Source organism: Crotalus tigris, unplaced genomic scaffold, assembly GCF_016545835.1.
Source record: "Crotalus tigris isolate CLP2741 ecotype Arizona unplaced genomic scaffold, ASM1654583v1 scf7180000017946.1269602, whole genome shotgun sequence".
NCBI lineage: Eukaryota > Metazoa > Chordata > Lepidosauria > Squamata > Viperidae > Crotalus > Crotalus tigris.
This window is the reverse complement of record NW_024096738.1, coordinates 1,029,098-1,051,800: the sequence shown is the minus strand read 5'-3', so window position 1 is coordinate 1,051,800 and position 22,703 is coordinate 1,029,098. Positions and strand designations below refer to the sequence as shown.

Sequence of the window (22,703 nt, the reverse complement as noted above, 5' to 3'; positions counted from 1 at the left end):
GAAAAGGGGAAAAGAAAATGGCAGACTGCGTTGTTTGGCAACCCCCGTGAAATGGTCGTTCGACCCCAAATGGGGTCCCGACCCACAGGTTGAGAACCACTGTTCTAGTGGCATTGTAACTTCGAACAGTCACTAAGCGAACTGTTGTAAGTTGAGGACTACCTGTACTTTATCACTTTTTTCCTTTTGGGCGGGGTCATCAAGTTTTTGACACCTTGCTAGGCGACTGGTGGTACTTGGATATTGCCATATCCTAAAAGTGGTACAATGGGTGAAAAGGTTGAAAAGCCCTGGTGTAGGCTACCCTAAACCATTTGAGCTTACTGGGTACCTTTTGGCCAGCTACAGTCTTTGGCTGCATTGTGTTGTCCTAGACCCCTTTCCACCCACCTCCAAGAGTTGTTTCGAGGAAGAAAAAGTAGAGCAGGCAGACACTAACTAACCACGAGTGCTAAGCAAGACTGGTAATTAGGGAAAAAAGTAAAAAACAGCAATGACAAATATTTCTATATAATTCTCAAACATATACATGCCAACAAAATCATCACAATTTTGAACTTCCCTCTTTTCAAAAAGCCTACTGGACCCAACTGGTTTGCCTCAGTTGCTCTGAGATTCTTAATAAATAAATAAACAAATATTTTAGAAGGGAACATGGGGAAATTGACATTAAAAAAAACTCCAGCCAGGATGCCAAAAGATCTTGTCAAAGTAAAAGACAATCCAAAATAAATACAGGGATGCCAATTACTGAAATCCTTTGCTAAAGACAAAGATTAAGTGTTCTCCTCACAGTTTTCTCTCTCTCTTTTTCAACAAATTAACCTCTTTAGGTGATGATGAATATATATGTTTTTTAACCTGTTGTTCATACACAAGAATGTGTAAGACACGTAGTATCATTGTAACTTAGTGGGAAGTCATAGAAAACTGCTTGGATAGTGCATGAATTTTCCTCTCTATCTTTCCTCAGATTAAACACCAACAAAATTAGTGGTGGTCAAAATGTTCACACACTACAGAAATGTTCTACTTCACTTTCATATTCAGGAGAGGTTATGTCATCTCAAATTCTTCTGGAAGATGTGCACTTTGCAATCCCTGGACACAAGAACCTTCTCTCCTGGAAAAAAAAGGCATAAAAGCAATGCCTTTTGGGAAGCACGCCACTTTATTATATAAAATGAAGAACAAATGCCAGGGCTGAAATCTGATCTTGCAGAATCCAAAATGCTGTCCTTCCTCTTTGGCAAGGATCCCAGCTGGTCCCAGTTTTTCATATAAATTGGGCCTCCTCCAACCCACAAGGTGGTTACTGAAGGAAAGTTCTGTCAGAAGATATGAGAGAGAACAAAAAAGCACAATATGCCACAAATATGCACCATTCGCCTACGAAAAGCCTGCTGTTCCTCATGTCTACTGTGTGCATTTGCTCCAGCCATTCCGCAGTTTCCCGACTACGTTTCTCTACGTTCCTGGATCCCAAACACCAGACATACCTCCGATGGGACTATGATGATGAACTTGCCATTATGACTTTTGAGTTTCAAGCCCAGTCAACTGGCTGGGTGGCTTTTGGTTTCACCATTAATAAGGAGATCCTTGGAGCAGACTTCGTGATTGGCGGTGTTCTTCCTGATGGCAACATCTATTTCTCAGTAAGATTAAATCGAGAGTACTGTTTCATTAGGAGCTTGGCTCTGTGTACAGAATTGAGGAGGGAAGAGGAATAATTTGTAATTTGAAGTTAAAAATGAATTTAGAGATGATTGTTTCACATGACCAGTGAGATAGCTGCAGTATCACTTATGAACTGCTAAGGCCACATGAGATGGGCGGTTCAGAAATGCAAAATATAAATAAATAAATCCCTGATAGCTTCTGCTGTTTGGTCTTGCTCAGTTTATGTTGGAAGGCGCAGAAATAATTATTTTTGAGGCATAATTTGAGCTTGAAAAGCAATGCTCCCCCAAACCTCAACAAAATCCTTCTTTCTTTAAAGGAGACAGGGAAATGCCCATATTTATTTTGTCTGGATAGGATTTTTTTTCCTATCCAGAAACTATTCATTTTATTACTGAATCTTGTGAAATGGAAAGTCTGGGCCACCAGCCACATCTACAAAATTTCAGAGCCAATTATTATTTCTTGAGTTTCAGGATGACTTTTTTCATTGTAATAACAAGAGATATAGCTTCTTCCTACCAAATTACATGCTAATTTTTGCCCTTAACCCTAACAACATAAAGTATTTTTGTAAAGTGTGTATACAAATACACACACAGACACACACACACATGTACATCAATGCAAGCTAATTCCATATTTAATAGCCAGATGCAGTATTTTACTTCAATTATTCAATTATTATACACACTACTTCCTTCTGCCTACCTATAGCAATCTTGCAGCAAGATCAATGAGATAGGAATATAATGACTGGCCCAAGGTCTCCAAGGAAGTTCATTCTGGCAATGGTTTCTCCAGCTGGATGGTCTCTCATCCAAGTAATGGTCTCTTCCTCTATCCATCGCAACATATTCTTGAGTTCTTCCTGTTTCACTCAGGATTGGCATGGTGTGAATGAGAATACCATCTTGGAGGATGAAAGGCAAGACTATGAGCTGCTATCATTGACCCAGGATGCAACGTCCACCACCCTGGCATTCAGGCGACCGTTCCGGACATGCGATGAACATGACCTGGACATCACAGTAAGCAAGACAATGGGACCTGTTTTATTTTGTTTTTCATCCCATCTTTATTATTTTTATAAATAACCCAAGGCAGCAAACATACCTAATATCCCTTCCTCCTCCTTCCCTGTGAAGTGAATTGGGTTGAGAGAAAGTGACTGGTACAAAGTCGGCTTTCATTCCTAAGGTGGAACTAGTATTCAGAGTCTCCCCTGGTTTCTAGCATAATGATAAGTAATAGCACAAGCAAGGACACGAAAACAAAAGACACAAAGAAACAAGAATTTGCTACAACAAAGTTTGAACTGCCTTTGCTTGTTGCACTGAGAGAACCTAATATATTTTCCTTCTTTTTAAAACCAAGGAGAATTTCAGGTGTTAACTCATAAAGGTGATGAGTATTATTGCATAACACAAATAACAATTGAAACATCTTGTGCAGTAAAAAATGCAGAATAGTTATCTTTAGAAGTCCATTCAAAGTCTGAAATCACGCTTAAAATGAAATGTTGGCAGAGGGGAAGCAGTTGTTTTGAGACTCCATCTAGTACAGGGGTTCTCAACCTTGGCAACCTTAAGACTTGTGGACTTCAACTCCCAGAATTCCTCAGCCAGCAAAGCTGAGGAATTCTGGGAGTTGAAGTCCACAAGTCTTAAAGTTGCCAAGGTTGAGAACCCCTGATCTAGTAAATGCAGATAGTTGTTCTTTGAGATATAAAATAGTGTGGATGGATTGCACCTGCAGGCACGGGCCTGTGATAATTTACCTCAGCCAGCTCGCCATGGCCAACTCACCACAGCATAACGTGCTGTGGGACAAGCGTTACACTAACACTGAAGAAATGGTGGAATAGAATCATTAAAAAAAGGATGCCAAAGGAGGAACAGAAGGAGATGTGAAGGACAAAAATTAAAATATTTTTTTCATTATTTTAAATAATTAAATTGAATTGTTAAATTATCCCATGGCGAGTTGTCCCGCAGCGAGTTGGCTGTGGCAAGTTGTCCCATGGTGAGTTTTCCTGCGGTGAGTTGGCTCTGGTGAATTGTCAGAGTTGGCCGCAGCAAGTTGGCTCTGGTGAGTTGTCCCATTCCGTATGCATCTTTACTCCATCTCTTTGCCACTTGCAGGGCAAATAAAAGAGCTCAAACCACGTTCCCACTACTAAACAAAACAACTGAAAATCTAAGCCACACATGGACACATATTTTCATAGCTGCATTGTTCCACTTCACCCATCCCCTCAGTGCTAGTGTTTAATTGTTTGGGACAATTCTTTGTTTCCATACTAGCCCAAAATCCTCTTCTGATATATCCTTGTCAGCACTGAAGTGGGTACAAAGCTCTTATTTTAGTGGTAGTGGTATTCATTTATAGTTATATTTTAAAACCATGAAAAGAAAGAACAATCTTATTGAGGTTTTTTTAACAAAGGAAAAAGAGAATGTATGTATCTGAAATGGTATAGGTCAGTGGTGGCGAACCTATGGCACGTGTGCCACAGGCGGCACTCAGAGCCCTCTCTATGGGCATGCGCGTCATGCCCCAGAGATGGCGACTGTCCCTCTTCAACCAGCCACCTGCTAAGTAGCCGAGGTCCCACATGGCCGGATGCATCCCGGCATGGCTGGTTTCCCTCCCCCCCATCCCGTCCCTCTTGGCCTTGCATGCTCTCCTTTTTCTGGGCACAACCCACTGCATCGCCTCCTCAGCTATCGGCTGGCCATCCATCTCAGAGGCGGCTTCTTTGAACTGCTGGCAGCGGGCTGCAGAGCTCCAGAGTGCACTGGTCAAGGGGCCAGCAGGCTGTGGCTGCTGATAGATACCATCGGCCCCCATGTGCTCACTGGCCTCTGTATGTGGGGACCAATGGTGTCAGGCAGCAGCCGCCCCTTGCCTTGCCCCATGGCAATGGTACCCCTGCCCTGCTGTGCCTCACCCTGCAGGATGAGCCTCCTGCCTACCGCCCCACCTACCAGAGACCACTTGGATTTCCCCCAACCCTGCCCACCCCCACAGGTGTCCCTCCCCATGAGTAACATTAAGGTGACCATGCCCACCTTGGCCACATCCACCCAATCTGCCATGACCACCACAGCCACGCCCACCCAATGTGCCACGCTCACCTGGCACCCGACGATAAATAAGTGGATTTTGGGTTGCAGTTTGGGCACTCGGTCTCTAAAAGGTTCGTCATCACTGGTATAGGTTCTCCTGTTTGAGCAGGGGGCTGGACTAGAAGACCTCCAAGGTCCCTTCCAGCTCTATTCTGTTCTAAGAATACATTGGTTAAAGAGGTTTCTATGTATGTGGCTGGCTGAGAACCCAAACAATGGGAAGAAGATCTAATCAATGGTTATGATCTCTGCCCTGATCCCTAAAAAGGATAAGGAAATAAAATGCCCACCAGACTCTTATGTCTAAATGAGAACGTGTGCTCCTGCCAAGAAATCACTGAGCAGCAAAAGATAACAGGCAATCCATGGAAGGAATGGGACCACCGGGTTGAGGGCTATTGTTTCCACGGAGAGCAGCAGCAAGGATAATTCCCTTCCCCAAAGTAGCTCAAAGACCCCACAAGTCTTTCACAGACAATAATCACATCTTCCTTGAAGAGCTATTGCTCCTCTCCCAATTTCTCTTAGGCAAATGCAGGTCTGGTGCCATGGTGATGTATGTTTCTGTTTTCTACAGAAAAGGTCTTCCTAAGGATGAATGGATTTAAGCAGCTAAATAGTCCAGGTTCATTTAAAAGTTCTGAGCTGCATTTTCATATTAGTTAGCAAACCTGCCATATGCCTGGGAAGTATCTCTTAGGCTTGAGATACATAATGGTATAACAAGTAAAATACAAATGAAGCAAGTATTGAGGAATCAGTGTGGGTTTTAGAACAGCCTTTGCGGGGATCAAAATATTGGATATGCAATGGATGTCAGTTAAATTGGTTAATTCGTTAAATAATTAAAGGTTAAACTACCGGTAGTTCTTCAGTGAACTATTAAACAAAATTAGTTCTTACTGCAAGTTTGGGATGCTGAAGATATTAGAAATTTCAGAATACCAGAGTTGGAAGGGACTTGGAAGTCTTCCAGTCCAGCCCCCTGCACAAGCAAGAAACCCTTTTTGGACAAATGGCTGTCCAATCTTTTCTTTAAAAATTCCAGTGATGAAGCACCCACAACTTCTGGAGGCAAGCTGTTCCACTGATTAATTTTTCTCATTGCCAGGAAGTTTCTTCCTAATTCTAGGGTATTCTGGGATTCTAATAGGCCATGCTTTGCTCTTGTCAGTTTCACAGAGGAGCTCTACAAATGTTTTCTACCTGCGGTTTCCTTGTGTTTCTTCAGTCTCCCAAGTGAGAAGGTCCATAAATAAATCTGTCAGAGTGCCTGCCTATGCACTGAAATCATCATTCCCAGCTCTTGGGCAGACTGGGCTAGGAATCCTAGGAGTAACACCTCCAACACATATGAAGTTACACCTCCAATCCACATATGGATTGGGGAAGATCTGATCTAAGCACCCAAAGGCATTCCTGCCAGAGTGCCTAAATCAGATTCCTTTGAAACTAATATTGACACTTCTTAAATGTTGGTTTCATAAACTGACCACTGTTTCAGCAAATTCTCTGCCCCCAACAGTTCAATTCTCTATTTGATGGCCAATTGCATTAATCTCCACAAAATATCAAATCTAAATGTTGTTAGTATATCAGTATCTGAACGAGGGTGGATATCATCATAAATAGTGCCTGAATTGGGAGAAGAAAGCTCACAAAAGAATTTAATCATACAAATCTGTAAAAACATTAGTATGAATTTATGTCAGGATTTGTATAAATCTGGTGAGAGACAATTGTAGTAGGGGAAAAAATGGTTCAAGATGTTGAAGAACATTATGAAGAATTATTTCTTTGTGACTGCCAGTGAGGGTAAACGTTTAGCGATATGATAGGAGACTTTCCATTTCATTTGTGTCTACACAGGGTGACACACTACGTCTCATGGCTGCATTCGGCACAAATGACACAATTGATTTCTTCAAAGGAAAAATAATCCACAGATCTCTCTTCTTGATGCTAGTGGTAACTAACGAGGAACTGAAACAACCCAGTACCTATCATGTGTACGATCTGAAATTAAATGATGTAAGTATCTAAAATTAAAAGCTCTTGATGGGTCTTTCTATTCCATAGACTTCAATGGTCCTCAGCAGATTGATCTCTTTCATTCATTGGCTCCTTGCTCTGGTGACCACACAGAGCAATGCAAATCTCTTTCAGGGTAAGAATACACAGGCCTGAGATATTTACGGTGTGCCTTGGCTTCTCTTTTCAGTTTCCTATCCCAGAGGATGAGACCACCTATGCCTGTACCTTTCTCCCTTTACCCATTGTCAAGACAAAACATCATATTTATAAGGTAACTGGAAAATCAAGCAGGTGTTCTGCTTGTGAAGTTGACAATTATCCCAGACTGTAAGAACTTTTCACTTGCTGGTATCTTCTTGGTTTCACCTTGTCTTTTTTCTATCCAGTTTGAGCCCATTATAACACCTCGCAATATAACCGCAGTGCACCACATATTAGTCTATGCCTGTGGCAATGGAAGCGTGCTTCCGAGTGGAGTCAGTGACTGCTATGGAGCTGATCCTGATTTTTCTCTGTGCTCTCAGATAGTTGCTGGCTGGGCTGTAGGAGGAGGGGTGAGTATGTAGATCTTCTAAACCAGGTTAAATGGTCCTTATTTCTCATTGAACTAACCCACTGTTGTTTGTAAACCTATTGTATCTTTGGAACACTCTTGCATTTTTTAAGATTTTATTTAATAGCAATTTTGGGGAATGAGGAGGAATTACTCAATATTTTGAATTATCTAGTGCAATGTGATCATGGGGTTTATTCAGCTTGGTTTTCTCCTTGCAGTTGCCAAATTAAATCATATTATCTGGTTTTTGACACAAGGGAGAGAGCTTTTCTGGCTTTTTATGCAGCTTTTCCTAACTATCTGGGTCAGGGCTGTTGTAGTTTGTATGCCTTCAGTCTCAACAACATCAAGATCCCAACATCCCATCCTATGCTACACACCACAGCACTGGTGGCACAGTGGTTAAAGTGCAGTATTGCAAGCAAACTCTGCCCACAGCCTGGAGTTTGAGCCTGATGGGGCTCATCCTTCCAAAGTCAATAAAATGGGGAGCCAGATTGTTGGTGGCAATGTGCAAATAATGCTTTTACACTGTAAATTGTCCAGAGAGTGCTACAAAGTGCTATGGGCGATATATAAGTCTAAGTTCTATTGTTATATTTTCAGTATCAGTTTCATCATTTTCATATAGCTCTTTTCAAGTAACAAAGGGTATTATTCACCACTACAAATTCCTAAAGAATCTCCCATTTTTTCCTATAACTCTAATACATATATTTAAAAGCAAATCCCATTGAGTACATTGAGGCTTTTCCCCTGATAAGCACATCAATCATTGCAGTTGAAGGATTAAATATGCTTTCTCCCATCTGTCAGAAATGTAGTCGCATGGCTGTCAAGTGACTCTCTCTCTCTCTCTCTCTCTCTCTCTCTCTCTCTCTCTCTCTCTCTCTCTCTCTCTCTCTCTCTCTCTCTCTCTCTCTCTCCCTCTCCCTCCCTCCCTCCCTCTCCCTCTCCCTCTCCCTCTCTCCACCCTATTTCCATAAATAAGTCCTACATGTTCCCAGATGAAGCTGGATACTCCCTAGGGACGCCGATTGATCCTCAATGGGTCCGATTAGAAATTCATTACAGCAATTTTGATTTAATTCCAGGTCAGTAAAAGTACATGTGAATTGATTAAGGGAAAAATTAGAGGTACAAACAGGTATCCAAGGCAGAATGGAAAGAAGGACATGTTATCAGGATTCAAAGATTCAAATTCCAGATGAAAAGAAATGAATATCTGTAGGGTACGATTCCTATATCCATAAGGGTTAGACAAACTGAGCAAGAGAAACAAGACTATACCAAAAGCTCTACAATTTCATTTGAGAGATATATAATTTCTCAAATGGCAATCTTACCCAAGGTGAGATATTTGGGGGGGGGGACTGTTTAAATGACAGGAGGCAGAATAGCCAGTTTGAAGATGGATAGATAAGAACATCAGAAGCTTCTATGATTCCATCTAATCCAGCTGGAATTTGTAAGCAAGACATAAAAAAGAGTGGTTTCTGTGATGCTTATTCTGGGTCTCTGATACAATACTGGAATGAGTCTATTGGAGTTGGGCAGTTAATAAATTCAGATAAATAAATGTATGTATTAATGTATGGTTTCTTAACGAATGGAACCCACAAAATTTAGGTAAGTGCTCAAGTGCTGTTTCACTCAATTCTGTTATTTCTTTTTCTTGAGACTTAATTGATAATTCAGGCCTGAGACTCTTCTACACTACGGAGCTTCGTCCATATGACATGGGGGTGCTACACACAGGAATTTTAACATTTCCCATCCATTTCATCCCCCCTCAAGCAGATTCTTTCATGTCTTATGGCTTCTGCAATACCAGTCATTTTCATGAGGTAAGCTTGGCAGCCTTTAGCTGACCCCATCACAATCACCTCTGGTTATCTTTATTGCACTGTTGAGTTCAGGTGCTCATTCTTATCAAAAGCCTACAATAGGTAGGATTCCTTCCTTCCTTCCTTCCTTCCTTCCTTCTTTCTTTCTTTCTTTCTTTCTTTCTTTCTTTCTTTCTTTCTGTTGAGAGTCAATTTGGTGCAGTGTTTAAGATGTTGGAGACCATGAGTTCTAGTTCATCATTAGGCACAAAGTGAGCTGAGTGTCTTTGGGCCAGCCATTGCTTTCTTTCTTTCACCTTCAAGTCTGCATTGACTCGTGGTGACATCCTGGAGTAGTCCCTGCGGTTTTCTTGGCAAAATTTCAAAACTGGTTCACCATATTGTCCATACAGTTGAATAGCTAATTACTTCATTGGAGACTGTTTAGACACACTAGGAAAGGCTTGTAGAATGAAAATTTCCAGGAAGAAGATGATCTGTATATAACTATTGAAAAGCCTTCACCTGCTCAGTATAGTTTTTATTAAACCAGTTAATGTAGTAATGTGGGAGTGATTAACATGCCTCTTGATGAATGCAATTGCCCTGGTTTTCACATGTCCTTCTTTCTAGTGCTCACTGGCTGGCCCAAAGTCACTCAGCTGACTTTGTGCCTAATGCTGAAGTAGAACACATGGTCTCCTGGTTTCTGCATCAGCATCTTAAACATTATACTAGTGGTGGCAAACCTATGGCACGGGTGCCAGAGGCGGCACTCAGAGCCCTCTCTGTGGGCACACGCGCCATCGCCCCAGTCCTAGGCCTTCAGCTGGGTTTTATAAAACCTTTTCGCTTTAGGCCTCCACCACCGTGTGCAAAAAAAAAAAAAAAGGTTCAATCAATCAGTCAATTTCAACTTCTCATGGGAAAAAAAAAGATCTTGCAAAGTTGGAACTGATTGATTGAACTTTTTAGTCCCACCCAGTCTGCTGTTACAACCACAGCCACACCCAGCCAATGGGCCACACCACCCGGCACCCAAAGATGCATAAGTGTGTTTTGGGTTGCAGTTTGGGCACTCGGTCTCTAAAAGGTTTGCCATCACTGCACTATACCAAATTGGCTCTCAATATTAGGCCACTAAAACATTCCACAACAGCCCCTCCTAAGCCTCTTGTCAGAAAACCAGTCTGAGGAAACTGACCATCTGAGTAATGAAGTGGCAGAGAAATAAAACTGCCTGAAAGAATTGGTAAAAATGATGTCTGTGATCCAAGTGTGTTTGGCAGATGAGGTGGAAAGATTTGATGTTGTCTTGATTCAGTGTGATCCTGCTGGTTTCCAGATCTGTCCTAAGCAAAAGCTACCAGGATTGTTTATTGCTTGCTCTCACCATGGAAAACATTGGAAAGAAATGGGAGAGGGAACACTTTTCCAAATGATAGGAAAGTAAAAAAAAAAAATTATTCCAGCTGTTTCTTCTTCCTGTTTCCAGCCACAATCCCCAAGGCTGTGCATAAGTTTTAAAAGAGATCAAGCCACTATTCTTGTGATTTCTGCAAAACATCTAGGTTTGGCCCTTCAGAACAGAGTAGATATGAAGGTACAGTAAATATGTCAACCTGTTGACTAATAACAGAACTGTGATGGATTGAGAGGAATACATGAGTAAGGAAGTTTTATCCTCTCCTCCTCCTGCTGTTCTAATTAAATTTCACCTCCTTCAAAGCTGTGTTTCATCCCAGAAAGGAAGCCCTTATTGTTGCCAGATCACTGGAACTAATAGCAGGCTTGGGAAGGAGAACTATTGTCATCTGAGTGGCAACTCCAAATAAAACTATTAAATTTCTATAACCCTCAAATCATGAGCCTGACATTTAAAAGAAAATACAGATGTTTCTAGGAACCCCTCAAATATTGGAACACTGCTATCATGTCACCCTTAGTCCTTCTTTTCATTAGACTAGACATACCCAATTCCTATAGTAATTCTTCGTATATTTTCGCCTCCAGCCCCCTAATCATTTTTGTTGCTCTTCTCTGCACTCTTTCCAGAATTTCAACATCTTTTTTGTGGTGACCAGAACTGGATGCAGTATTCCAAATGTGGTTTTACTAAGGCTTTGTAAAGCAGTACTAGAACTTCACGTGATCTTGATTCTGTCCCTCTATTAATGCATTGAGGATTGCATTGGCTTTTGGGGGTGCTGCTGTTGGTGAAATATGAACACTGTTGGTTCATATTTAAGTGATTGTCCACTAGGACTTCAAGATCCCTCTCTCAATTACTGGGATTGAGACAAGTTTCACCTAGTCTATACCTATATAGTTGTTTTTTCTTACCTAAGTGTAAAACCTTACTTTTATCTACATTAAATTTCATTTTGTTAAATAGTTCCCAGTGTTCAAGTCAGTCAAAATATTTTTGGATTTTGAACTTGTCTTCTGGGGTGCTGGCTATTCCTGTCAGCTTAGTGTCATCTGTAAATTTGATGAGTTCCCTTTCAATTCCCTTGTCTAGGTTAGGAAGATCTTGAAGAGTGCTGGGGCTCAAATGAAACCTTGGGGTACCCCACTGCTTATTTCACTCCATCTGGATTAAAGACTACACATTGAGTATGATATGTCAGCCAGCTACAAACCCGGCTGGTGGTGGTGCTGTCTATCACTACCACCAGAAGCCAAAAGGCAGCTCATCTGGGAGGCAGGCAGTGGTCCCAGGAGGGCAGGAGGTGAAGCAAGGTGAAGAAGTAGGTAGGATAGATCTGACCTTGCTGGGAAGCCATGGTGGGTAAAGTTGATGTCAAAACAATGCAGTAAAAGCTATGCTGCAACAAACCACAGATAAAGAACAATAAGCAAAATCACAATATTTAAGACAAGCCAAACAAGCAGTAATGAACATATGAAATCACAATAAAGTATCACAGGAAAAATACAAACAAAAGCTAATAACAACCTGGGTCATTTGCCTTGTCAAGCATTGGTCTGAAAAAAATAGAAAATGTTGAATGGCTGTTGCAGTCCCTTTGCTCCAGGCATGAGGCATTAATTCAGTCTAAAACTAGTTCATCTCTTTTTTCTCCAGATCAATGGGAGTCCAGTGCCAGATATGCATGTCTTCGGTTATTTACTCCATACCCATCTAGCTGGAAGGGGACTGCGAGGTGTCCAATACCGGTAAGCAAAATTTCTAGGCCAAATATAGCATGACAGCAACAGCTTTCCCCCACTCAACTCAACAATATGAGAATGGCTTGGAAGCAAAAACTGAAGAACGTTGGCTATCCATTTTTATGGCTGAGAGAGTTGTACATTTATTGGCACAAAGCCAGTGGTCTTGTCAAATATAAACACAAAAACCAAAATAGAAATAATCTTTATGAAATCATTGTTGTTCACATAGCTATAATGTTCTTGGCGGTGCTCAAACTAAAGGGGTAGGAAAAACAAAGTGGATATGGAACACTCCAGGGATCTAGTGCCCAAGCAACAAAACAGGGGACATATTCACATAGTCCAACCAAAGAAAGCAGTTGTAAGCAACACAGGTTGCAGGTTGAGTATTTCCCTTTAGGAGCCTGATCAGCCAAGAGTTACTTGGCTGATAGTTGCTTGGTGGATAACAAGCCATAGATACTCCTAGCAGTGTTTACTCTCAACTTTGGTCTTTGCTTCCTGAATTCCTTCAACCTATATTAACCTCATTCTTTAAAACCAGGATGAGGCCCTGATTCTAACTATCTCACTGTTTCTGATCCAGAAACTTTTGCCACAAATTTTCCCTTAAAAAGTAGCTGGGATTCCTCAGCCTCATTCAGATCCTACTCCTGCAGACATTGACTCTCTTTTTCCTCAACAGAGGACTGGGGGGGGCACCATCCTGGCACTGACCCATGCCCTAGAAAGCTCCCCAAGCCTTCTGAAACAGCCCAGATTACTCCAAAGAGAACAGCCAATAACCTAACAAAAGAGGCTTTGTATTTTATGGAGTCAAGGATAATGTGAAGATACAGCATAAAATTCATTTCCCTAGTCCTAGGAAGAAACAGATACATTAACATTTGAGCTACAGTGACCATGGAAACATTTGTCAGGAAATTATTAGATCATGGTTGCTCTTGAACCCCAAACAGATCCCTCTCTGTGGCATGAGCAATGTTCTGTCTCACTGATGTTGTCTCTATGTACAGGAATGGAAAACAGTTGAGGGTGCTCTGTGAAGACAATAAATATGATTTCAATCTTCAAGAGACAAGAGACTTGAAGAAGACTATTATTTTCAAACCAGTATGTCATTCTAAGATATCTATTTGAGTTCGGGTTAGGCAATAAGCTCCTTATTATTGGGAACCCATATTCTCTCAGATTTGTGATAAAGTTGACTGCTTTGTTCACAGGGAGATGAATTCCTGGTGGAGTGCAACTATCAAACTACAGATCGGACAGATACAGTCTTTGTAAGTCTACTCTGAATACTTAGGATAGACAGAGTGGTGGATAGACAGTTTTAGAAAATAAAATCAGGTTCATCCTGTAATATACAAATATTTTAGTAATAGCTTGCAGGGTCCAGAATGCCTGTTAATAACTTGCCATTTATAGGCTAGGAAGATGGAATAACATTTTCAGCATTCTCTTTTAAGAGAAAGAAAATCATAAAGCAAAGGTCAGGACCCAGGAGAATGGTAGTTCCAATGTGGGATTGCTATTGGAGAATTGGTGTATTGTCCAGTTGGAATTGCCAGAGAAGACTAAGAATTACAGGAAGCCATATTTAACCTCTTATTATTATTACCTGGGATAGATGTGGGATAGACAGTTTCACACCAGATGGATTCATACCTGGCAAACCAAGCACACATTCAGCAGGTAATCTTCATTAGAAGTACATCTATATGAAGGGAAGCTTGCAGTAGGGTACCTCAAGGTTCTGTCTTAGACCCAGTACACTTCAGCTCCTTCATAAATGACTTAGATAAGGGCATAGAAGAGGAACATATCAAATTTGCAGGTGATGCCTTTAATCTGGGGGGAATAAATAGCTAACACTCTAGATCAGTGATTCTCAACCTTTTTAATGCCGTGACCCCAACCGGTCGTAAGTCGAGGACTACCCAACCGGTCATAAGTCGAGGACTTTCCCTGCCCAGGAGTGCTGCACATGAGTGGTGCCGCCCCCTGCACTGGCCAAGGTGTAGCTGGCAAGCGGCAGAGACGGCACAGGCCAACCACCGGCTGGGCCACCCAAGAGAGGTAAGGCACCCGCCAGGCCCCACGCGTGCCAGCAACCCTCCCTGTGCCTGCCGGCCTCCCACCTCCCACTCCTGGCCCTCTTTTACTTACATTTTTAGTAGTTGCTCAGCAGGGAGGGGTGGAAACTTCCAGACAGCTTGCCTTCGCTGCAGACAACTTGCAGCACTGTTTGCAGAATGGGACTTTTGGCGGGCTCAGCAGGGCAGAGACAGCCTGGACCATTCCTATTGGCTTTTGAAAGCCAATAGAATTAGACTCTATTCAAGAGAGTCTATTCTATTGGCTTTCAAAAGCCAATAGAATAAAAGGGAGTAGCACAGCTAAGGAAAAGGGAAAAAAATGGCGGACTGCGTTGTTTGGCGACCCCCGTGAAATGGTCGTTCGACCCCATATGGGGTCCCGACCCACAGGTTGAGAACCACTGTTCTAGATGATAGAGTCAAGATCCAGAAGGATCTTGATAGACTTGAACACTGAACTGTATCCAACAAAATGCAATTTGAGGATGAGAAAAGAAAGAAAGAAAGAAAGAAAGAAAGAAAGAAAGAAAGAAAGAAAGAAGGAAGGAAGGAAGGAAGGAAGGAAGGAAGGAAGGAAGGAAGGAAGGAAGGAAGGAAGGAAGGAAGGAAGGAAGGAAGGAAGGAAGGATTCTACATCTAGGTAAGAAAAACCAAATGCACATATATAGAAAAGGTTGTAACTGGCTCTTTGAGAGAGATTTAGGTGTCCTAATATACCACAACTTAATTATGAGCCAGCAATGTGCTGCGTATACCAAATAACTACTGCAATCCTAGTTTGCATCAGCAGAGGGATAGTTTCAAGATCATGCAAAGTGATATTATCACTTTATACTGCACTAAGACCACACTTGGAAAATTGTGTCCAATTCTGGTCACCCCAATATAAAAAAGATGTTGAGACCTTAAAAAGAATGCAGAGAAAAGAAACAAAGATGATAAATGTTCTAGAGGCTAAACCATATGATGATGATGAACGATTGAGGGATTTGGGTATATCTAGTCTACTGAAGAGAAGGACTATAAATGAAATGATTACAGTCTTCCAGTACTTGAGAAGAGAGAGTCAACTTATTCTCCAAAACATCTGAAGGCAGGACAGGAAATAACAATAGAACATCATTAAGAGAGATACAATCTAGAACAGTATAGGATCTCCTGATTGAGCAAGAGGTTGGACTAGAAGAACTCCAAGATCAGTTCCACCCCTATTACTCTATGTCAGGGGTCCCCAACCTTTCTGGGTTGGTGGCCCAGTGAGAGAGGGAAGGGCAGGCGCCTTATGTGAGCATGCGCAAACTTGAATGTGGCCACACGTGCATGCACATGCACAAACAGGCCGCAAGCATGCACACCATGCAAACAGGGCTGCATGTGCGTGAGGCTCTCAGCCACACCAGTGGTTGTGTGAGGCTTGTGGCACCGCCACTAGCTTGCGGCAATGCTGCCACCACCAGTGCGAGGTTGCGCCGCCGCCCCTGCATGAGGCTTGTGCTGTGGCCTGCCTGCTGCTTGTGGTGCTGCCACCACCTGCGCAAGGTTTATGGCAATGCTGCCACCTGCGTGTGGCGCGCTGCCACCTACCTCCCGCTTGTGGTGCTGCCACTACCTGCGCAAGTTTCTGTTGTGATTCCGTGCCAGCCTGTACTCCCAACAGCTGAGTCTGAGGAATCTGAGGAGGAGGTGGAGGAGGCATTTGAAGGGCCATCAGGGGCAGAGGGAGGCTCTGAGGAATTACTGAACTCACAGTTTGATGCAGAGCCTGCCCTCCAGTCGTGTTCCTGATGAAGCTCAGCTGTGTGAGGAGAATGAGTCAGACTCGGAGGACTCACACCTGATGGATTTGCTAATTGATACTCACACACGTCGTCAATTAGCAAGAGTAAATCAGCAGCAGTCAATACGGCAACTCCAGAGTAAAAGGAGAAGGCAATGAGAGGCAACGCCTTGGGACTGCTATATAAAAAGAGGAGGTGTGGGCGGTGCTGGTTGTTGAAGGCAATCGTTTGCAAAATACTTCTTGGAATCCTGGTCTGTTCGTCTTGCTTGTGACTACTCTTCTATTTGCATTGTGTTTCCTGTGAACTATTTCCTTCATTTGGACTTGAGTTTTGCTGTTTGTGTTTTGGACTATTTGGCAGGTTTGTCACCCATATTAAAAGGGGTTTGTTTTGTTTTAAAGTCTCCAGCCTATTTTATCAGCAGGGGTTTGATCCTTATGCCTTTAACAAGGACGGCAATAGGCTGGGATAGAACAGGTTCACAGCAATGCTGCCACCTGCGTGTGGCACACTGCCACCCACCTGCCGCTTGTGGCACTGCAGCCACCTGCGCAAGGTTCATAGCAATGCTGCCACCTGTGTGTGGTGTGTCACCACCCACTTGTCACTCGTTGCAGTTCCACCGCCCACACAAGGTTCATGGCAATGCCGCTGCCACAGTACTAGTGGCACTGCTGCTGCCTGCACAACACTCACAGCAATGGTGGCATGAGGGGAGTGAGCACGCACATACACATGCATGCACTGCCCAACTACTCACACAGCCTGCTGGCCAAGAGGCCATGGCCAGGTAGTGGTCCACAGCCCACAGGTTGGGGATCCCTGCTCTATGTTATATGTTCTAACCTTATTCCCACAACAAAGGTTTTCAGTTTAAGGTGAAATGAAGCTCCTGCACAATTAGTGATCTTCCACTGAACCTCAAACAAATATTGTTTATTATTTATTTATTTCTCTCAGGGAGGCCCAAGTACCCTGAATGAAATGTGCCTACTATTCCTCTTCTACTATCCTCGCAACAACATCTCCAGCTGCCTAGGACTCCCAGACATTCAATATGTTGCCAATCAGCTTGGTCAGGAGGCAAATGAGTGAGTGCTTCAGGCTAGGCCTAAGGAATAAAATTGCTTGGCTGGCATAGTTGGAGAATGTGTGAGGAATGGCTTGCTACTGAAACATCATAATATCAAAAAACACTCTGGGCAACTTGTCACCACTCCATTTATGGAATGCAAAATCCTCCATCTTTTCTGATGCTTAGTAGGGCTATGGCAGTGTTTCCCAAACTTGACAATTTTAAGGCATGTGGACTTCAACTCCCAGAATTCCACAGCCAGCATTGCTGGCTGTGGAATTCTGGGAGTTGAAGTCCACATGCCTTAAAATTGTCAAGTTTGGGAAACACTGGGCTATGGGATGCCAGCAGAAAAACTAATTGGCACAGATCTGGAAGGGAAGCATCCTAAGGAAGCATGTGTGGTTTGTGAAAATGATATACACTTATATATCGTGTAGGTGAATCTCTGTATAGAAGGAGTATAAAACCTGGATCATCAGGGTGGAGATATCAATTTGATCTATATTTTGCTTATTTAATTCATTTAAATCAAATTAAGTCAAATTGTTGTCCTATCCCCTGCCCAATTCTGTGTGTGTGTGTGTGTGTGCGTGTGTGTGCCCCAGCATGCTTTTCAATGGCAAAATATATCCATCATCTCAAATATGTTTTGTAGAGGGTCTCCCTCAACTTACTGTAGTGGCCAAAATTGTGGAAACCTTTTGGGAAAAATGTACAGTAGAAATGCCACTTTTGGTTAAGTTTCCACCATTTTTTCTTCTAATTTCTTTATAACTGTAGCCTTGTTCACTTAATAATACTACTTTACATCGCTTTCTTGGCAACCAGTCAACTCTTTGCACCATTACTTTAATTTTATTACGTTTTACAAACTTACTAAATGAAAGGGGGGGGAACCCAACCAACTTGATAGCGATCACATAACACACTGACAAATGTCCTCCTCTCATCTTCAATACATGACATCAATAACTGAATCCTACTTGATCTGATTGGCTCATTGCCAAAACAAGATGACACCTGATTGGCTCTCTAAACACTCATGCTCATTGGCTACAATCAGATGAAGGAAAGGTTCCTGATATCAACCTAAGCAAGTTGTGCTTCTTTTTTCTGGTTATTTGGCTATAACTTTTCATAGAATACAGTACAAATAATTGAACAAATTATGTTGCATTACATTCTTGATTAAATTATCTTTCCATTGATTTATAATGTTATGATACTACTCCCAAAAAAAGTGGTGTTATTAGCCATCAAACCTCAAAAATACACTTTTCCCAAAAGGTTTCCACAATTTTCGCCACTACTGTACACATAGTGCCAGATGCAACTTTGAGACTGAAAAAACAGTCCAGTACTGCTATGGGGTAAAAATAAGCATTCCTAAATATTCTGGTTGTAATTTGAATGGAATCTGGCAGACTGTATTTAATTACACACCCATTATTCCTAATTATTAGCCAGGTTGTTATCCTCGATTAGTTGTCTGTTGTCTGTCTGGATACAGCTTTTTTTGTCTCCGTGTCTCATCTTGGTATCTGTAGACAACTCCCTGTGTTGTAATTTCACCCTGCAGTCCAACAGAAGGAATGATGGCCATCAATTCTGTACAATGGAACAATGAAACTATCAAGAAAGCAGAGAAAGCATGCAAGGAAGCACCTCAGATTGTTAACATAAAAACCATTGATGTAAGTAGGCTTTAAATACTGGAGGAAATACAATGGTTGAACTGGAAATGGAATGGGACAATTTGCTGCGGTCATTTCATCACAGGACAACTCACCACAGGACAATTCAACAATTCAATTTAATTATTTAAAATAATTTTAAGAATATTTTAATTTTTGTCGTTTACATTTCATTTTGTGCCTCCTTTTGCATCCTTCCTTTAATCATTTTATTCCATTTCTTCAATATTAGTGTAACGCTTGTTTTCAGCAAGTTGTCTTGCAGCAAGTTAGCCATGGCAAGTTGTTCCGCTGTGAGTTGGCTGCAACGAGTTCGCTGAGTTAGCCGCTGCATGTTGGCAGCAACAAGTTTGTCATGGCGAGTTACCATAGACTCAACTGGAAAAGCTAGAAATGGAACAACAGATCGCTAATCTTGAATCTCCATGAGGCTTATACTTTTCAATTTCTCTTTATTTTGAACATGGTATGAAGAATACCAATCAATTAGGGAGCATCTTTCCAAACTTCAGGCAACTGAAGTTTACATATTGTCAGTCTCAACTCCCATCGAAGGGAGAACAAAGGCCACCTACTGTGTAGCTCAAACCAAAAATAGACCGGGTAATTTAAAAGCATTTATCGGGCGTCTGAGTAGCCATTTTTTCCCATTCTTTTCTAGTCCTTCATCCATTCTCCTCTTTGGATGGTCTTCCACACTTGACTTTGCCTTAATTCATTTCTTGCTCAACATCTTTCTTCTACTAGATTAAAAATTCCTCTTTATGTTCAGGTTCTGACATAGTAGCCATTGAAAATTGGGACAGAAAAAAGACGTAGTGTATTCTTTTTTAAAAAATCCATAGTAAACCTTTCTTTCAATTATAGATAGGTAAGTCAATGACATGTATGACCATCTAGCTCCAAGTCTTCCTTTGATTTGGTTGGGTTCCAACCCATTTCCAAGCCATTTTTAGAAGTGTATTCTTCTACGTTCCATTCATCTCCTTGGAAAGATCTTTTTTATATAAAGATGGTTATCTGCCAGAACAATTATAAATATTTAGATCAAACATCAGAGTGCTGTTCAGTTCCAGCATCAAGTTTCCCTAGAAATAAAAAACTGGAGTAAGCAGAGTATTGAAATAATTCCTCTCACTAGTAGTTTTTATTTAAATTAGGTCTGTCTATTCTGATTTCACCAAGAAAAAATAATGACCTTGTCTTGCCCAAAGGCTGGGGTCCTTAGCCAGGGGTCCTTTGACTAGGATGAAAAAAAAAAATACTTTCACTAATCTCTAATTGAAATTTACCTTGTCTTGTAGGTGGTTTAACAAATCACAAGCATATATATTTGTTATTTTTTAATAATTTGATAACTATAATTGAGCATGAGGGGTTTCCTTTCTAACAAAATATGTATATATTATTATAACAAATCATATACATATACATAATGTAATATAGTAATATACATGGGTCTTATTATAAACTAGATTTATGGACTTAAAATACATTCTTCTGACCAAAGTGTTGCAGGTTTCTTGAAGCTCTCAGAATAATCCATGGCATAGAAAGGTTAAGAATGGGTAGCAACACGACAGAATGAGAAAAGGTTATGAAATTCAATGGGATAATTGTTATTTTGTATTTGAATTTTATGTCCATTTCTATGAATTCTTCTTCTTTTTTCTATTTGTGATTTTAACAATAAGTAACTCTAACTAATAAGTAATATATTAATGTGTTAAAGTTATCATGATTAATTAATAATATATTAGTAATATTATATTAAGTATTCTTATTTTATATTAATTAGTATGATTGAATATGTATACCCGGACGGGTTTACTTGCTGAAGTGTTGACTTATTGTGGGGGACAACCCCACTATTGTACCTATCCCTTCCTCTGGTCTAACCCTTTTTGTTTATCACCCCCTTGTTATACCCTTATTGACCCCACTTCCCCTTTATCCTTATAAAATCTAATAAAATATTTATATATATAAATAAAGAATCCTTTCACTAAGAAGATGGGCAAGGCCCAACAAGAAGGTATTGTCTATCTTGAACATTTTTCTTCTTTACTTGCAGGAGGTGATGGTAAACGAAACTGGTTTCATTCGTGATATTGAAGTTCCTGAACCAGCACCCTGCAAGTTGAGTCCAAGAGACGTAATTACGACACCTCAACCACCTTACTTTCACACCAAGTACAAAGCAATTCCAGGTGTGGTTTCCAAAACTGTTAGCACCTCTTAGCCTGCTGTTCATAATTTTGGGGTTTGCTTGGCTTCTCATCTCTCCCCTCCCCCCAGTATGAATTCTGAGCATCCCATGCCAATTTCTGGGGATCTAAGTCCAACCGCTTTTTACTGCTGTGTGCATGAAGTTCAAGGCTGAAACAAGCCAGCCAGCACTGGGGAGAGGTCCAAATACATCACCTGGAATTTAGAGAGGACTTATCCTTCTTTTCAATCCTGCCATATAATTTGACTCTGGAAAGAAATGGGGCGTCTGTCATGGGGTAAGCAGAAGAAAAAAGCCCAGGGCAAATGTGGGCAGCCAGTAAATTTTATAGCAGACTTCCTCAACCTGATATCTTCCAGATGTATCTGGATTGGGATTCCCAGATTTCCCAGATTTCCCAGCCAGCATAGCCAAACTCCTTGCTATCTGGGTGGTTTGAATATATGGAAGATACCATGTTAAAGAACAGTGTATTTTCTTGTGTTCAACCATGTGCCTAACACTGATTGTCTGGGAAGGTAAGCAAGAAGATGACATCCTTATTGGAAGACTATTGGAAAGGAGTCTGGGGTAACCCACAGTAAATAACATCCACAGCTGAAACAAGAAACAATATGCCCAAGGAAGTGGAGCAGTCACGTTTGCCCTTGAAATGAATTTATACATGAACCTAACACATAGTATATTTAAATATATTAAAATGAACAAAATGACTGATAGAAATGTCATAGAATATTGAATATTATATAAATGGAACACAGAATTCTCACCGTTTGGGGTATTTTGATATGTGAAACAAAGGATTGGATTTGCCATTTACTCCATCATTAGCAATTAAATTTTATTTTGAAGTTTCCACTAGAATAAAAAAGGTAGAATTAACAGATAATAAAAATAATATCTACTTAGTGTGTTAAAAACAAAAACATTTTTTCTCCAAATTCTTTGCAATAGTAACGAAATGACACAAGAGCATTTTTATTTTTTCTTAGCATATCCAAAATCCAATATCTTTAATAATAATTTATTTATAAATGTTGTGATTAAAATAAGATTTACTTTTATATTTTATATAATTTTTATCATCCCAAAATTATGACATTGTTAAGAATTTTTTAAATAGATAGGTGTATATTCGGTATGAAAATGCTCATGTGATTAAAAATACGGATACCTGATTATTACAATCAAACATAAATTTTTATCTGATATATGCAAATGTTTCTGTCTTCTTTAGTATACTTGTAAGTTGCCTTCCAAATCATTGGGTCTGTGCTCCTTTGATAAAAATTAAAGACTGTCTCTTGTATTCAGGTTGTTGGCTGGACATTACAGTTATCAGTCCCTCTGCTGTCCCTCACCCCAATTTCTGCACGAAGATTGAGCTATACCTATATGGACATGCAGGTGTTTA

The 22,703-nt window shown here is 40.9% G+C and overlaps 1 protein-coding gene across 1 annotated transcript; it reads left to right on the top strand.

Annotated features, from left to right (window-relative positions):
- Positions 1-1,297: 1,297 nt before the first annotated feature.
- On the top strand, positions 1,298-22,598 carry LOC120308767 (putative DBH-like monooxygenase protein 2). Its single transcript, XM_039345243.1, has 13 exons — positions 1,298-1,658; positions 2,568-2,714; positions 6,684-6,845; positions 7,036-7,119; positions 7,235-7,402; positions 8,396-8,498; positions 9,085-9,251; positions 12,319-12,410; positions 13,424-13,520; positions 13,631-13,690; positions 17,248-17,378; positions 18,945-19,059; positions 21,134-22,598. The coding sequence occupies exons 1-13, from the start codon at positions 1,341-1,343 to the stop codon at positions 21,299-21,301; spliced, it is 1,812 nt and encodes a 603-aa protein (XP_039201177.1). The 5' UTR covers positions 1,298-1,340; the 3' UTR covers positions 21,302-22,598.
- Positions 22,599-22,703: the final 105 nt, after the last annotated feature.

Excerpts from the sequence above, each read along its gene's own strand:
- LOC120308767 (XM_039345243.1), top strand. The coding sequence starts at position 1,341 with ATGAGAGAGAACAAAAAAGCACAATATGCCACAAATATGCACCATTCG. Across the intron at positions 7,120-7,234 it reads CAAAACATCATATTTATAAG|TTTGAGCCCATTATAACACC; the intron begins GTAACTGGAAAA and ends TTTTCTATCCAG. Across the intron at positions 13,691-17,247 it reads ATCGGACAGATACAGTCTTT|GGAGGCCCAAGTACCCTGAA; the intron begins GTAAGTCTACTC and ends TATTTCTCTCAG.